General features: G+C 42.9%; 1 protein-coding gene across 5 annotated transcripts in view; it reads right to left on the bottom strand.

Moving 5' to 3' along the window:
* Nucleotides 1–15,684, bottom strand: part of ATG16L1 (autophagy related 16 like 1) — a 32,219-nt gene extending 16,535 nt beyond the window's left edge. For all 5 annotated transcript variants that reach the window (XM_063442362.1, XM_063442363.1, XM_063442364.1 and 2 more), the window contains exons 1-5: nt 15,353–15,684; nt 7,517–7,610; nt 6,974–7,079; nt 6,454–6,527; nt 6,019–6,270 (exon numbers count right to left, since the gene is read on the bottom strand). In XM_063442362.1, coding sequence (XP_063298432.1) covers nt 6,019–6,270; nt 6,454–6,527; nt 6,974–7,079; nt 7,517–7,610; nt 15,353–15,467 — 641 coding nt within the window. In that variant the 5' untranslated portion in view covers nt 15,468–15,684. The remainder of the gene's footprint in view (nt 1–6,018; nt 6,271–6,453; nt 6,528–6,973; nt 7,080–7,516; nt 7,611–15,352) is intronic.
* Nucleotides 15,685–18,280: the final 2,596 nt, after the last annotated feature.

Below are 18,280 nucleotides of genomic sequence, written 5' to 3'. Positions count from 1 at the left end.
GTCTGCCTATTCTCAAAGGCCTTATGCTCTGTTTTTGTTGCTATGACTACATGCCAGATCAAAAAGGACTTTTTCCAAGAGATGCAGTTTGTCCAATATATATTTGGTATTTTATAAGTCTTGTTTACTGGTTTTAAAATTTACAAAGTTTTTCCTGTACAATCTTGCAAAAAAATACCAGACAGAAGCAGAAGTACATTCATGCACTCAATATGTGCTTAGCTTCCTTCCCATATTTAATTTTGAGCATACTCCAATGTTTTTTTTTGTTTTTTTTAATTCTTTATTTTTGTTGTGCACAAAATGAACAAACGGCCTTGGCGCGCCACAACAGCGACATCGAGGTAAGTTAGCAATCAGAGGTATTACATGTCATGGCAGTCGATGAACAGGCACATTTTTAAGTATAAGTTTTAACAAAGATTAGCGTTTTTAGTTTTCAATGAAGGAGAGTTGTACAGATAGTCTTACCATACGTCTCCTCTGCATGAGCACGGTCTCTATACATGTTTAGAATTACAAGCATATGTCTATCAATTAATTATGGGGCTTACGTGTGGACAGAACGATAGGCATTTAAGTGTTGTATGATTTCAATTCAGATTAGATGGTCTGGCAATACCCTCATATCATAGTACAATGTATACTTTGCAGAGCCCCCAGCATAGACATAGGTTAACCCCTTAAGGACACAACTTCTGGAATAAAAGGGAATCATGACGGAATATATCCGTCATGTGTCCTTAAGGGGTTAAATAACTTTTCTGGGGTATGTGTAAGGGATTGTCACCGCTAGGTGGCTAGGCACAATGTTGAGCATACACAGGGTGCAGGAGGATTTTCACTCAAAACCCAAGTATAACTTACTAACTCTTCAAACGAACAAGCTAAGTCAACGCTTATACGTTGAAAAAGGCAAAATAAAATATAGCAGTGTCAGATCATGCACAGTTTTGTAGTTACAGAGGCAAGAGTAGATACTTGTTTGGTATCACTATTATGTGTTTAGAGCACAACGTACGTTCTTAGGTGTTCACTTTCTGGTTAGACTTTATAGGTTGTCTTTTAGCTGTACATTTTACTCTAATAATAGGTGAGATAGACAGTGGAGCGATAAAACATCAGATTAGGAGGATTGGGCTATACAGTTACGCAGGATTCAACTATCCGTCTTTGTGAACACCCAAGACCATGTTGTTATCGCCTAAGGGCGGTTCAAGTATGGTTGCTGGGTTCGACATAGGCGACATAGAAAAGGATATGAAAGCAAATAATAAACAGAATAAGGAACGTTGTATCATGGTTGCATAGGATATTACGTTACACTGTTTTAGCACACGTTTATATTAACCCCTTAAGGACCAAACTTCTGGAATAAAAGGGAATCATGACATGTCACACATGTCATGTGTCCTTAAGGGGTTAAGTAGAGTTCGCATTGGGGCCCGTGATCCCATATACTGCACAACATGGGGCTCGCGGTTCCCACTGCCGAGTCCGGGTCATTCACCCTATGCCAGATGCGTGGAAGGTGTTGCTGACATGCTGGTCGTCATGTAGGTCGCCGGTGATATCGTGTGCGTGGGTGTGTGTCCCTCGCCCATTACGGACTTAGCGTGTAGTGCGCTCTCTGATAAACTGGGAAGTGCCTACCTATTGGTGGAGGGTCTCCGGGTTACCCAAGTAGTCCAGTGACCCTGTGTCGGTCAAGCGCCATGGCATAGACTGTGGCCTGGCAGCATATTTGGCCTATGTGTTAGCATGTAGAGTATGGCAGGACTGGATGTCCTCAGGTGGAGCCACGCCTACTCGGACGGGCAGTAAAGTGTAGGGAGGCAAGGTTGGCGTTACCTTGTCGTGATGCAGCACCTAGGAAAACAAGGGAGGGAGAAAACAAAGGCATAAAAACAAACTTTTGAGTCCCGGTATAGATGTGCAGAGGCCCCATGGTCGGAGCAGCGGAGGTGGTTCGTACGTCCGCGTGATAGTCAAGGGTGTGGTGAGCCTACAAGTGGCCGCTAAGGCTGGAGACCTCCATGTCCGCTACCGGCTCTGTGACCGTTTGTGGTGAGGAAATGTGGGCCTCAGTGTCAGAGTTTATGTCCCACTCAAGATAGCCTCATATGCTGGGGTGAATCAATCTGTGTTTGCGGTGTGCTCCAGATTAGTCATCCTCAGGAGGCAGTCAAGGAGTGTTCGCGGATCTGGGGTTCTCCGGTCGTCGAGTCTTGTACATCGCGGTAGGGTGAGGAAGTCAGGGCCAATGTGTGCGGTCCGTGAAGCAAGTAAAACAAAGAAACCAAAGAAACCAGGAAGCAACAGTTGGGTGAGAGTCCAGCGGTAAGATGAGCCGATCCCCAGAGTTTCAAGTCTCTGCGGGCAGTTCATGTGTCGTGAGGATAGGTGGAGGATCTCGTATCCCTCATTTATGTGGTAATCGATGCATATGCGTCCGGCGTATTATTCCTGGGCACGAATGTGGTAATTCGTGTCGGGTCCCAGCTGTGAGTTGGGGAGGTATGGTCTTGGGATCCCACTTGGGCGTGAGGGAGTTGTGGTAGGCCCATGTTTCGCAGGAGATTTGCTGCGTCCTGTGTGTCGTGGACCTGGTGTGATTTTCCCCCATGCTGTACTAGGAGTGTTTGGGAGGGTCGCCAGCGGTAGGGAATATCGTGTCGCCGGAGTAAGGACGTGAAGTGCTGAAGCGACCTGCGCCAGGCTAGGGTGCCTCCGGACAGGTCGGCGTAAAAGGTCAGGTGCATGTTCTCCAGTTGCAGTGGAGTTCTGTCTCGGAGGGCCGCGAGGATCGCCGCTTTGTCTTTCCCGCTTCTGAAGGTGACTATGGTGTCCCTTGTGGCTGCAGCTGGGGCCTTGGGAGGTTTGGGAACCCGGAAAGAATCTACGGGTGTGATGTACTTTGCCTGGCCGGGTGGTAGAATGGCAGTCAGGATTCGTTTTAATGTTTGCGGCAGCTCCGTCTCCGGCAGCTCGTCTGGGATCCCTCTGACCTTTAAATTATGCCTCCGCCTGGAGTCCTCTAGGGCATCAAAGCGCCGTTCCATTATTAGGTTCCGCCGTTGGAGATCCTGCACTGCTGTCTGCAGTGAGGATATATGCTGTTGGCTGTCTTGGGAGGAGACCTCCAGTGTCGAAATGCGGCCTGTCAGGCCCTGCAGCTCACCTCTGAGAGCGATGACGTCTGTGAGTATGTTTTTCTGCAGGTCCGCCAGCAATGTTTTCAAGACCCCGGTGGTTACCAAATCGGAGTCTGTGTCAGCTCTTGGTTTGGTGGGGTTCGGCCTTTGCTTAGGGGCCGAAGCTGGGGGGGGTAGTCATCCTCCGCATCCCCAGAGCAGTCATCCGAGTAGAAGTCGGAGCAGCCTCCGTGGAGAGCCGCCATGATGACTTCGCCCGTGCCGCGTGCTTGCCGCCACATGTCTCCAATTGTCAGTCCCGGAGCTGGTCTGTCCGTCGGCGGTTTTTTACTTTTTCGACCCATGATGCTGGGTATGTTCTCTCGTCGGTGTTGTTGTGTTTGGAGGTGAGATTTGTAGTAATTAGAGTCGGTTTTCCCGTTTTTCGCTGGGAGCTCAAGGATTGTGCTTCTGCTTGTCTCGGCAGTCAGGCCCCGCCCCCTATTGTCTACTCCAATGTTTTATACAAGATAGAAATAATGTTAAACCACACAGGCCATTAGATCTTGGAGTCTATTTACTGCAGAGTGAGTAGCTGGGAGCTAGGCAATGACTTTAAAGAAACAAACATGTATACCCCTGTAAGCAGTTTAAAAAGGTGATTTTACTCACCTTTATTTCAGTGCAGTGTGGGTCTGTCGCAGCTGGCTCTGCCTCTGTTCCACCTCTTTGGTTGAGATCAAACTGTTCTCAGCCAAGCCAAGGCTTTCACATAGTTAGGGGTTGAAGTCCACTGCGCATGTGCAGCAAAACGGTTGTGCTCAATCAGGACCTCCTCAGAGATTCATTAAATCAATGCATTTTCATGGGAAGAGTTCAGTGTGTACATGCAAAGTGTGGAGGTGCTTAATGTCAGAGTTGCATATTGTGCAGCACTGACCCAGGAACTCTCTAGCGGCTGAGTGACTGCCACTAGAGGTGTTACTAAGCAGCAGTTTAACCCCTTAAGGACACATGACATGTGTAACACGTCATGATTCCATTTTATTCCAGAAGTTTGGTCCTTAAGGGGTTAAACACGTGTTTCTCTGAAAAGGCACTGCTCACATTAAAGAGCCTGCATGGAATGGATGTAGACACAAGAACAACTATATTGAGCTGTAGTTGTTCTGGTGACAAATGCCCCTTTAAAAAGGAAAAAACGCTTAAAGAGACTCTTCATAAAATGCACATTTAATCACTTCTCCTTTAAAACAGGCTTCTCCTCTTCTACCCTGTGGCCATGGTCCTATTTCTCTTGCCAGGGGTGAATCTAGCCCCAATATAGTGTACAGATTTTGTCACATAAAAAGGATAATAAAGCTTTGTGTATAGAAAGCCTGTTGTAGGCTTCTACTAATTTAAAAAAAAAAAAAAAAAAAAAAAGTAATTTTCATTAATCATTTGTTTTGTCTGAAATACACTGACCTTGTTCGTGCTTAAAAAAAATTAAAAACAACTTTTTTTGTACGGCAAAACATTAAAAGTTTATATAAAAAGGTGTTCCACTTTGATTAAAACTGGGATGCCACTCCGGCATCTGAATTTAAGCCCTAAAGGAATTAAACTCTCAATCAACAGGCTTTGCACTATTCATGCACACAATGAAAATAATTTAGCATATGTTCAGTGGTGCAATTAAATGATAAGAGCACTGACTAACTGTACATTGTACTAGTATGCATATTCGACAATATACAGCAGCACAGACATTCTATGTTAACAGAGGTACATTTGTTTGGGCTAGGTGTGAAACGAGATACAGATTATACAGACATGTTAACCATCAGGTTACAGCAATAGGGTGTGGACAGTCCATTAATCTGTTTAAGATTTTTTTATGGGGTAATTTTATCACCACTTTGTCACAAATTCTAAAAATGTGAAGGTATTTTGCCCATATTATCAAGGCTTTGAATTTTGTACGGAGCATACTGCAAGTTATTCCCAGCGATGCACAGTATTCAGTTTTACAGAACTAGGTGATCTCCATGATTGCTCTCATAACGTTTCGTGAGACAGTCTTTACTTTTTGCTACACCTCTGGATAGCAGTCAGCTAATGTGCAAGTAACACAATTTGAAATACTGTTACATTAAAACAGAAAAAAATGGGGCAAGATAAAAAGGGAGAGAATAGAAAAAGAAAAAAGAGCTACAGAAATTGTACACGTTTTGGTAAAAACTAGATATATATGCCCAATAGTCTATAAAGAGACTGTAAATAAAACAATTCTTTACATAGATAGGAAACCTGCAGATAAGGCATTCCGGAGATGGCAAGATCAGATTACAGAGCATAAATCGAGAAAAACCAAGTCGCAAGAGAGGTGAGAACGGACAACAGCTCAATTAGCCTGCCCTTCGGTGGGTCCCCGCTCAGATCTCAAGCTGGTTTTAGCTCATCGAGGGCCATTACAGAGAGAACATATCTGGACCATATGAGAGACTGGTCCCACCCGTACAGGCAGTCCAAATCCAAAATGCCAGCAAGTTCCCTCTGCACGAGAGATACGGCAACCCCAAACTATAGTTTCAAACTTGTAAGGTATAAGTGAGGTATAGCCAATATCCCTCTAATCACCGTGAGCAAGGGATCCACGTCTGGATTTCCCTTTAAACTTAAGGAGAGAAAAACAAGTAACAAGAGAGGTGAGAACAGAACATAAATCTAAAACACAGGGGCAACTCTTTACTGCACCGTCCATTACCCACAACTGAATTTTAGTAGTTTATCACTTCTAACAAATGTTTAAAAGGAATTATCCTCATTAACGCCTCCCCGCCAAAAAAAAAAAAAAAAAAAATAACAAAAAGCAAGCGCTTTCTGCCCATTCCCCACTCACTTTGTATCCTTCTCGTTCTCGGCATTCAGCCGGTTGGCTTCTTGAGCCTTCTCAGCCATCCAGCGGGTGACCAGCTCCAGGTTCTCTTCTGTGGTTTTACGCAACTTCTCTTCCAAAGCGTTGAAGGTGATTTGTAAAGCGTCGTATTCGTCTTTCAGGGTCTGGTTTGCACGGTCAAGTTCCTGCAGTTTATTCCGTAGATCCTGACACTCCGTCTCCAATGCGTTAATAGTGCGCAAGTACTGCTTTATCCTGTAATAAACGGGATTTAAAAAAAGCAATGTGCAAAGAACTTAGAAGTATTTACAATTGTTTATTCCACAAACAAGCAAAACAAAATAATGAAAAAAACAAACCAAAAAAAACCCCACAACAAATATAGACAAAGCCATGTACGAAATGCTAGGAGGGCTAAAAGCATTAAATTTTACTTACGTTTCTTCATTTGACTGGATTTCCTTATCTTTCTGTTGCATCTGATTGTTCAACTCGATCACAGTCTGAGCCAACTGAGAGGGAGGGACAGTGATTGAAAACAACTCAAAGCTAAGTGAAGGTTGTTTGGCATTTTCAATCAATTTCCCCCACATTCGTAATGGACAGATACCCAGAAGCTACGGATAACGATTTCAGCTGTGCTAGTAATATGTGGACATGTATTAGGTTTCATTGTGATCTTTACATTTCCAGAATGATAACAGGTTTGAGGGGAATTTAAAAAATAAATACATTTTAAATTGCTGCAAATATGTAAATAGTATTTTATATTTCTTTAATACATAAAATAAAAAAATAAAATAAAAGGAGGGGCGGCAGAAGATCTAAACTTTGAATCTACTAAATACCAAGATTTTTGCCTAAATGTAGCAAGTATGGCAGTCAATTCATTGTTTCATATAATCCACAGCTAACTGTTTAGGAAAGGCAAACCACGACAGTGTTTTAGATGGGATACCTCTCCACGCTTTTTGTGGAGCTCTGTCAGTTCTTCTTGGTGTTTTATCCGCATTTGAGCCATGTCTTGGAGTAGAGTTTCATGTCGTGACCCATCAAGACCTGGGCTGCAAAATTAAACATCATCCATAAATAATTCCATAAACCAAAGAGGAGGAGAAAAAAAAATAAAAAAAAATCATCCCTCTGGCAGACAGACATGCAGCAAGTCTTGGTCCAGCTCAAGATTAAGGGGCCTATTGGTGCATGTTTGCAACAATATAATATCAATAACCCCATTCATTAAATGGAATAACTGGATGTATGACACTGTTAGTGCATACTCAGGGATATTAAAAAAAAAAAAAAAACATACACAAAGAACAAAATATACAGACTGTATTTACATAATCTTAACTTGTTAATTCTCGGATATAAAACAATGGCCATACTTTAGATTCACATGCATACAGATTTATGGAATTAAAATGACCAGCTGCTGCGGGACAATTTAAAAATCCTCCTCTGCCCCTCTGAAACACTAGGAAGTCGCTGAATGCCATACCTGAGGTCATGGCGGCTTTGCTGATCATATTTCTCAGACTGTAATTTGTCAGCTAACACAGAATGAAGGTCAGACTTTTCAAGTAGTCTGTTATCTATGAAAAAAAGAGAAAACAAGAGCATTTAGCAATGAGCCAAACCTTCATACCCTCAGGGACAGTCTGCTGGAGATGGCAGATTGGTGCCCTTGACCTGTGCATCTCTTCTTGTTGTCACCCTAGGGAAATCCAGACTGTCAGTACTTAACACTGCTCATCAATAAAGGCATTACAAATTAACCTATTGACTGCTGGAGAGCCAGTGTGCAAATTAAACCTTAATAGTCAGGTTATTTTAGTTTTGTTTCATGCAATGCACATCGGACTTTAACCTCTGTTTTCAAAATGCTGCAATACTATTTAAAAATAAAAAAAATATAGTCATAATGAATAAAAAAGTTAATCATTGTACAGCTTTCTCGGTCATTAGATGGGGACACAATGTAGAAAATGGAATTGCATGTCTCAATCAGCATGATTAAGAAAGATTCCCTGAACCTACTCTACTGGTTTGTTTCTGCCTGTCAAACTAGTTGATCCTGTACACTTTTTGCACTCTATGGAGCATATCTGCTCTGCTCAGCTAATGCAGAAGTCATCAGCATTAGCTGTCAAACTTTGGAAAGAAGAGTGTTATGGGTTAATCCCCTCTCCAGCCATCCACTGTCACCCAAAGCTGGCCAGGCAGACACTTAAAGGACCACTATAGTGCCAGGAAAATAAACTCATTTTCCTGGCACTATAGTGCCCTGAGGGTGCCCCCACCCTCATGGGCACCCTCTCACTGGGCTGAAGGGTGTTAAACACTCACCTTTCTCCAGCTCCAGGCTCCCTCGGCGCTGGGGACTCTCCTCCCTCTTCTGATGTCATCAGCTGAATGCGCATGCGTGGCAAGAGCCGCGCGCATTCAGCCAGTCCATAGGAAAGCACTCTTGGGTTCATGGTTTTATGAAGATCAGGCCAGCTCCAGAGAACATTTTCAATCAGATTTTAGCATTTCAGGTGAAACTGCTGCCTACTAGGCTGGCTTTTTTGTTACACCGTTTGCCTGTTCCTGACTGCCACCTGATGTATTATTTCTTTAGAATATATCAGCAGGTTTTTGTCCATTAAAAAGGACAACGGTCAGCCAAGATAAAGTTCATTAATAGCTCACTACAATGTTTCCTCTAATTATTAAACATAAAAGGAGTTTTTTGTTTTTTTTTTAAATATAAAAATAAATTGTGAAACGAAATAAAAATAGTTACCCTCTACTTTTCCACCATGCAAGTCTTCCATAGATTGTAGTGTCACATCCACGACTGCTGTGTATCGTATTAATGGCCTCTTGTAGAGTATGTTTTTTTTTTTGTTTTTGTGTTTTTAAATAATAAACACGAGACACTGCAGTCATGGATGGGACTCTAATATGGGAACATGGAGGTCTTAAAAAAAAAAAAAAAAAAAAAAACTTTTTTATACCATTTCACATAGACATGATACATTATAGTATAAAACAAAAAAAATCCCACAAACACCTTTTGGTTTCATAGTCAGGAAAACAAAAAGCATTAAAACGTCAGTTGAGTTGAATTAACAGTGCATACCACTTGAACTCAATGGCAGCCAGAATATAAAAACCATTTGAAGCCACTCAACCCTATATTTTCATAACAGTAAAAGCTAACTTCTGCACAGAAATAACTTGAAATTTAATTTGGCAGAGCACCACATACAAAAATTGGCAAGCCCTGTAAAGTGATCAAGTGATAGGGAGTTAAAACAAGGTGACATTTAAAAAGAACGCAAATAACAGGGCATTTGAAGATCATGATCACTTACAGATGATTGGTTTTCAAGTTTTTGAAGGAAAAAAAAATAAATTATAAAATTTGAGAATTTTTCCAATACCGTTATTGATTATTAAATCAGTTTGTAACCGGTGTTATTCATTAATTGTTTGTGCTAGCTATAACATAAGAAGCAATATTAATAATTTGCTGCAAGTGACAACCCAAAAAAAAAAAAATAAAAAAAAGACAAAGAGGGCTATTTCTTAGATTAGTTAATTGTTTCCCTAGAGCACATACAATTACAGAGAGGTTACATGAAGGGGAAAAGCACCCTCTAATGAACATTTTTTAGAAGTGTGTTCAAGTGTGTGTGGAATAGGTCCCAGTAGCTTTCTCCTCTGTTTTGTACAAACACTGGAGGTGAAAATGCCGTGAGATTTCAGGGACCAATGGCATAGCCTCCTTGTGACAAAACGAGGCTTGGAACGATCGTACCAGCACGAAGAATAAATCAAGAGATGGATATAAACATATGAACATTGGGGCTATATTACGGACTGAGTAATCCTGCACAGATAAGCCCTATTCATTGTGATTTTTTTTTTTGTGTATGTGATTTGTTTAATAAAATTGGAATATTCCTTAATTTGGAGAGTTCCTGCATAGCTTTGTAGGGTAACCACTCCAAGAACAGGTGTCTGCTTTGCACATACAGCCAACAGGAAAAGGTTCCTCCCAATGTGCAGGAAACATTAGTTCCTGTACCGCGGTGCGCACTGCTCCACTCGGCCACAGTACACAGAGTGCCTGGCAGGAGGGAGCACTGTTCGCCCACCTCCTGCCGGTCACTGATCTAGCGCCCCCGGGCCAATGAGCCCTAAGGCGGCCGCTTGTGCTGCATTATGGATGCACCGGCCCACCCATTATCGTATTGCTGGTGACAGCAATAAAGGCCCTATATACAGATTACGAGCATAGGCACTCATAACAGGAGCAACGAGGACCCCATTCTCATTAGTCAACGGAACCAGGCAAGGGTGCCTCTTATCCCCACTGACACTGGAACCACTCTTACAAGCCATCAGAGAGCACCCAAACATCTGAGGGGTGAAAGTGATGGAAAAACCATTTACAGTATCAGCCTACGCCAATTATGTCCTCCTAACCCTCCAGAACCTGATGAACTCCCTTCATTATTTAACATTGCTACAAGGCAGTTTCAAATATTTTGCGGGCTATAGAGTTAACTACAATAAAAAAAAAAAAAAAAATAAAAAAAAAAAAAAGTGGCCATGCCCTTTTATCCAACAACCTCGGACAGGGTACTCATCCGCAGCCGATACCACCTAAAAATAAATGGAGTAATTTACGTATTTGAGCATTCGCCTAACAGCGGACCCAAAGACCTTGTTCCCCTTCAACTATGCCCCCATGTTCCAAACCCTCACCAGAGAGTTAGGCCAGTGGACAGATAGGTCGATTTCCTGGTTGAGGTGCATACATTCAATTAAAATGAACATCCTACCATGATTGTTTCAAATCCAAATCACTACCAGTGAGAGTTACCCAGGGTGACCTAGCTGGAATACAAAGTGTAATCAACACATTTATATGACAAAATAAAACATCCAAGATTAGCTTGCAGCCTCTTGTACCGCCCAAAACCAAGAGGGGGATTGGGACTGCCCCACCTCTACCAGTATTACCAGGCAGCACAACTAACCTAGATAATACAGTGACACACCCCAAGATAAAAGACGCTGGGTAGACCTGGAGTCCCTGATGACAGGGATGGATCTTCCCCAGTTCTACATGTGGGTACCTAGGACCCAACGAGCTATCCTCAACTCCATACAAATATGGGACCAATCACTACAGAAATACTCCTCAAATTACCTCCCGTCCCCCATTACTCGAGTGTTTAGGAATACAGCTTTCCCACCAGGGATGAGGGCTAGAGATTTTGGGGGGGATAGAGACAGCGGGATTGCAGAGATATGGGCACCTATACATTAATCAAGATATAGTACTGTACTTACGAACATCTGAATTCCCTAGCCCCACTCAAAACGCGTGATTACTTTAGATATTTACAAATTCAGGACTTTGCACAAAGTGCAGAAGTTAAGACGGCGGCTACAGCACATAGGACTTTTTTCTCTCAAAGAAAGTGTTTTAATGAAACTACACAAATCAAACGGATTACTTTACAACCACCTTCACACAACAAAATCGACAAAGACAGGGCACTATGCTATGCAGACCAATGGGAAGCCAACCAGGGTGAGGTGTTTGAGGAAACAGATTGGTGAAAAATATGGGAGGGGGTGTACAAAACCAACCATATGTGCAACACTCCAAGTGCAGTCATAAAACATTATTCAGATGGTATACGGCCCCAGTAAAGCAATATCAGATGAAACTGAACTCAGATAAATGCAGGCACTTGTGTGGCAGAGAGGGCACATATATACATGTGGTGGGAATGCCCTGAGGTAACAGATTACTGGCGTAAAATTATGGAATTAAGTTCACATATCCTACAGAGGACAATACCTTTGGACCCATCGACATGCCTGCTGTCCAGACTCACAGAAGGCCTAACCAAACATGAACAAAAACGCCTTAACACGATTACCCTGGCATGCTGTAGAGCATTGGCACAAAAATGGTCCTGCTCAGAAATCCCTCAAATAGCCTTGGTCATAGCAAAACGTAGGGACAACTACCTTATGGACAAGCTAATAGCACAAGTCAGAAACACATTGCATAATTTCAACAAGGTATGGGACCTCTGGGAACAATACGATACATTAAGTTTAACTGTGAGCAGAGAGCGGAGAGCCGAGAGAGGGCATGCAGGTACTGATAGGGACACAGAGGCAGCGTGATGCGGCAATTGCACCCATTATTCACAAGACTAACTTCTGGGTAACATACACAACAGATGCTCCAGAACACCAATGTGAGGCAGCGGCACCTCCACCAGGAGGGTTGCTGGTAAAAGCTGAGGTATGGGATTTCAGCTTACGTTGACCTAAAGCTTGCGAGAAGGCAGATCTTGAGCTTAGCCCCTTTAGAGATCGACTATTTTCTTTTCCTGTTTTTTATCCTCCAACTTCTCTTCACTTTTCCTTTTAACTTCTCATGTTAAACTGAATAACAACCTGGCAGAATGTTAACATGGCACTGATAAAGCTAGATATTGCTGAATGGTATATTAGTAATCCTTGCAAGCGGAAGGTGCAACACGCTACCAACTGTTCAGGATTTGTAAAGCCAGTGTGTGTGTGTGTGTGTGTGTATATGTGTATATGTGTGTATAGAAAATACAAACCCACAAACAAATTAGGATTTTCACACTTCTTAGCAATACAACAACATTTAAACAATACGAGCATATACAGCATGAAATTATAGTCTGCGAGAACTGGGCTATAGCAGGATTTGGCAATGTAGAAACACTACAGAATTAACCATAACCTTCAATCAAAGGAGATTCCGAAGAGTAGAAAGGTCTACAACCCTTTCCTTGGCCAAATTCCAATTATAACCCAGCGTTCACAGCATATCATTGCACGATGTGAGCATGCAATGTGTGCTTATGCCATCCAAATGTTATTCTTAAAATGATCCTGCATTATGACATTTAAGGAAGAGGAGGTGAAGGCACCATAAAATATAGCTTAAACATGGAGCTAGAATTTTTAAGGCATCCGTAGCCTTCACCTCTTTTTTTCCCTTTAAGCAAAGATTGGAAAAAGTTGTACAAAAACTGGAGCGGTCTCACCCATAGCATTCTAGCCTCACAATTAAGAAGTGGCTATAGTGTGTAGAGTGCTTCACATAAATCTCAGAACAAGACTTTTATACTGTTCAAAGCAGAGATTTGTGAAATACCTAGTTTTCAAATCTCACAGCTTGTATTCCTTGACCAAAGCTTGCAGATAAACACACACACTTACTCGTGCTTTAGTGGAATATATATAACTTGGCATGCAAAAGTGGCAACTTCAGTTGTCAAAAGGCATTAGAGGTTAACTGTAGGAGCGCTCTAGCATATTTTATACATGTGTGGAGTTCCGGAGAAATTTTGCAGTTTCATGAAGCCCCTTAATACAAGCTCCTAGCTGTCAAGCAGAAAACTTTGAAGATTCCCTGCCTCACTCACTTTGAGTGGTCATTTAAAAGGAAAATGAGTGTTTCACAGAGATCCATAGGTTTCAGTACTTCTATAGGGGATTGCAGCAATTGTGCACACGTGCTTCAAAGCTATCGGAAGCATAACAGGATTAGAAACAAGTCATCAGTAATGAAGACTTCACAGGTGGAAGATAGAGGTGAAGCAGGCAGATATATAGATATCTCCTTTAAAATTGGGCATGTGTGTAATAAATTAACATACAGAACGCAAGTTATTTTTTGTGTTAGTAACTGCTTTTATCCTGTTATAAGCCAGTTGCCCAGCACACACACATTAATTTAATACCGCACTCATATGCATAAAAATAATTAAGAATTGCTATTTAATATTCAAAAAAGGAGTTAATTTATTGTATTTTTTTGCCTTTATAAACCAATTCATGAATGTCAAGTAAATCACTACTGTATTTATCAATTCATCTATGGTACACAAATAAATCACTTGTATTTCAGTGATCTCCTTATCAATTCATCTATGGTACAAAAATTCATGATATATACACATTCCAATATATGTACAGCTATATACAGTCAATAGATGCAAACGATATGGTGTTTGTAATAAGTGGACGATTTTTTTTCAATTTTCCATTTTTGAATAAACATTTTTCAACTAAAGAGAATTATTAAGTGGTGGATCCACCTGAACATTTATTACAAACTCGTTTTCCTGGCACTATAGTGCCCTGAGGGTGCCCCCACCCTCAGGCAGGGCTGAAGGGGGAGGAAGGGGGTTAAACACTCACCTTTCTCCAGCACCGGGCTCCCTCGGTGCTGGGGACTCTCCTCCGTCTTCTGACGTCCCTGGCTGCATGCGCAGCAAGAGCCACGCGCGCATTCAGCCAGTCTCATAGGAAAGCATTGAGAATGCTTTCCTATGGACGCTGGCATCTTCTCACAGTGAGAAGCGCCTCTAGAGGCTGTCAATGAGACAGCCACTAGAGGCTGGATTAACACAAATGTTAACACAGCAGGTTCTCTGAAACTGCTATGTTTACAGCAGAAAGGGTTAATCCTAGATGGACCTGGCACCCAGACCACTTCATTAAGCTGAAGTGGTCTGGGGGCCTATAGTGGTCCTTTTATGGATTTTTGTATATATGATTGAGGTCTATATGGAGGATACTTCTAATACCTGCACCACCCAGTAATAGAGTGCCAACACAATTAATATTTTTCACACATTACTACACAATATTTAATCTCATGCTGGCCTGGCAGGGCCCCCATTACTAGACATTATTTAATATAGCTCATGCTGGCCTGGCAGGGCCCCCATTACTAGACATTATTTAATATAGCTCATGCTGGCCTGGCAGGGCCCCCATTACTACACATTATTTAATATAGCTCATGCTGGCCTGGCAGGGCCCCCATTACTACACATTATTTAATATAGCTCATGCTGGCCTGGCAGGGCCCCCATTACTACACATTATTTAATATAGCTCATGCTGGCCTGGCAGGGCCCCCATTACTACACATTATTTAATATAGCTCATGCTGGCCTGGCAGGGTCCCCATTACTAGACATTATTTAATATAGCTCATGCTGGCCTGGCAGGGTCCCCATTACTACACATTATTTAATATAGCTCATGCTGGCCTGGCAGGGCCCCCATTACTAGACATTATTTAATATAGCTCATGCTGGCCTGGCAGGGCCCCCATTACTACACATTATTTAATATAGCTCATGCTGGCCTGGCAGGGTCCCCATTACTACACATTATTTAATATAGCTCATGCTGGCCTGGCAGGGTCCCCATTACTACACATTATTTAATATAGCTCATGCTGGCCTGGCGGGGCACACGTTACATTGCTGGATGAGGTCCTCGAACGCCTGTCTCTGCTCGCGGTCCCTCCGCCTCAGTTCTCGCGAGATGTGCAGCTTCCAGCCCGGTTGGGCAGCTGATCGGGTGTGGGTGGCCATGCCCGGGAGCCGTCAGTCCGCAGCTAGAACCGTCACCGAGCTCACATACCGGCTGCTCCCCGCTCAGCCCTCCGCCCACTGACAGAGCTACGGCGGCCAGGCCCTGCCTCTATACTGTCACACCTGCCCAACAACTGCCCCTCCCGAACCCCGGCCACACACACTGCTTCCCGGTCTACCCGCCGTCTGCTCTTTTATCCGCCATAGCAATGCGCCCCGGGGGTCCTTCCACGGTCAGTCGCACTGTGTGACGTCACGAGCAGGCTGCCCCAGCACTGCCGGTGTTTAAAAGAGTAAATCAGAAACGGTGTCAGGAGCTAAGGAATTGGGTATGGGCAGAACCGGCCGTGGCCGTGCTATGTGGAGTATTAGAGTGATGTTGTATTGGTAGAGTCGTCTCTAAACGATAATTTGTGTCTGGCCGCCGTCGCGGGAAAATGACGCGGTGAGGGTTGGCATGTAGTGACGCCATGTTGGGATTGGCAGTTTGTATTTGCATAGGGACAGGCAGCTGTCAAGCTCAGGCTGTTAACCCTTACAGGGATGTTTACTGAATTGAGGGGTCGAAATTAGTTTAACCCCTTAAGGACACATGACATGTGTGACATGTCATGATTCCCTTTTATTCCAGAAGTTTGGTCCTTAAGGGGTTAAACATTTAAGGTAAAATTTTCCAGTTTGCCTTGAATTTGAAATTAATTTTGGAATTCTAACTTGGAGTGAATAACCCTGACACAGGTGGACTACTTGCAGAGTTATTCAGCAAAGTGTGAATTATTGAATGTTCAAAGAAAATTTATTTTAAATTTAGACTAAAATAACTGAACTGGAAAAATATTCCAAGTCAGTTTTCTTTTCATTTTTTTTTTTTTAAATTTGACAATTTTTATTTTATTTTATCAGTAAGCAACGTATTCAGGGTACAGAAAAGAATGGGATTATAGTTAATGAGATTCGATTTGTACAGTCTCTCCTTATACAGGGGGAGGGTACTTCTTTTAATTTTTAACTACAGTGGCGTAAATTCTGGACACGGCAAACTTATGTAAAAAATAAAAAAAACCTTTATTCACTAATAGAGAAAATTTATGCCAAACTTACCGTAATTTTCTTTTCCTGGCTATTTCTCATGGCAGCATCACTTATGGGTAGCTCCTCCCTTAGCAGTCACAGGACAGGAATTAATTAGATTAATTAATTAGACTGATAGGTATAAAGAGTCCCTCCTCCCCTTACACCACAGTCCAATTATAAAGCTGAAAATAAAAAATGGGCGGGAACCCTGATGCTGCCATGAGAAATAGCCAGGAAAAGAAAATTACGGTAAGTTTGGCATACATTTTCTCTATTCCTGGCTAATCATGGCAGCATCACTTATGGGTAATACCCAAGCTCACAAAATTAGGGTGGGAATAAAATTATGATAAAACACACAGAACAAATTATTATGCTATGACTGAATTTAATATCAACGGGACAAAGAAACCGTAGACAAGACACTCTTCCCAAATGAGGTGGAAGGAGCATCCACATCAAGTTTGTAGTGTTTCATGAACGTCATCGGGGAAGACCAGGTGGCTGCCTTGCAAATGTCATCGTATGGAACCTCTGCCCAATTAGCCCAGGAAGTTGACAATGCTCTGGTTGAATGAGCCTTTATCTTCAGTGGAGGAGAGCGATCTTTATTGAGATAAGCCTTTCTGATTACAAGAGCAATCCAACGCTTCAATGTAGATAGAGAGGCTGCCTCACCTCTCCTGGCCCCTGAAGGCAAAACGAAAAGCTGGTGAGTTTTCCTGTAAGGAGCAGAACGTTCAAGGTACACAGACAGGCAGTCCATAACATCCAAACGATGCCACTTGATCTCCTCTGGTGAAGAAGGATTGGGGTAGAAGGATGGCAGGACCACCTCTTGAGATAGATGGAAACGAGAGACCACTTTAGGCAGAAATGCTGGATTAGGTTTCAGGCACACCCTATTGTGGTAGAATTGGAGACAAGAAGGCAGGGTGGAGAAGGCCTTGATCTCTGAAATTCTCCTAGCGGAAGTAATTGCTACTAAGAACAATGTTTTGTAAGTTAGGAGGACAGCATCCAAATTCTCAAGAGGAACGAATAGATCCTCAGACAGGTAGTCGAGAACAAGCGGAAGGTCCCAAGGAGGGGTAGTGGATCTCGAAGGCGGTCTCAACTTGAAAGCTGCCTTGAAGAACCTGGAGATCAATGGGTCTGATGACCAAGAGGTGTTGCACAAAGTTGACAGAGCCGAAGACTGAACTTTAAGAGTGCTGATGCTAAGACCCTTATCCAGACCTTCTTGCAGGAACTCCAAGATTTCAGTGTTGCGAGGGCGTATGAAGTCAACTCGCTTGGCCGAAGCCCATTCCTGAAACACATCCCAGATTCTATGGTAGCATGAGGACGTAGAAGCCTTCCTTGAGTGTAAGAGAGTATTGACCACTGCTTCTGAAAGGCCTAATTGTTGAAGTCTTTCTTTTTCAAGACCCACACCCCCAATTTGAGGCGTTCCGGATGAGGATGGGATATTGGACCCTGCGTTAGCAGATCCTTCAAAACAGGCAGGGGCCGAGGCTGTTCCTGGCTCAGCGTTGACAGTAGGGGAAACCACGGCCTTCGAGGCCAAATCGGGATTACGGCAATAACCGTTTTCCCTTCTGCCCAAACTTTTCTCAGGAACCTGGGTATCATGGGTAGGGGAGGGAACGCATACCCCAGATCGAACGACCAAGGAAGAGATAGAGCATCCTGGCCCAGTGCCTGACTCTCTGGGTGGAGGGAGAAGTAATTCTCCA

This window comes from Pelobates fuscus, chromosome 2 (genome assembly GCF_036172605.1).
Source record: "Pelobates fuscus isolate aPelFus1 chromosome 2, aPelFus1.pri, whole genome shotgun sequence".
Lineage (NCBI taxonomy): Eukaryota > Metazoa > Chordata > Amphibia > Anura > Pelobatidae > Pelobates > Pelobates fuscus.
Note: the sequence above shows the minus strand (reverse complement) of the source record. Positions and strands in the feature narration are given on the sequence as shown.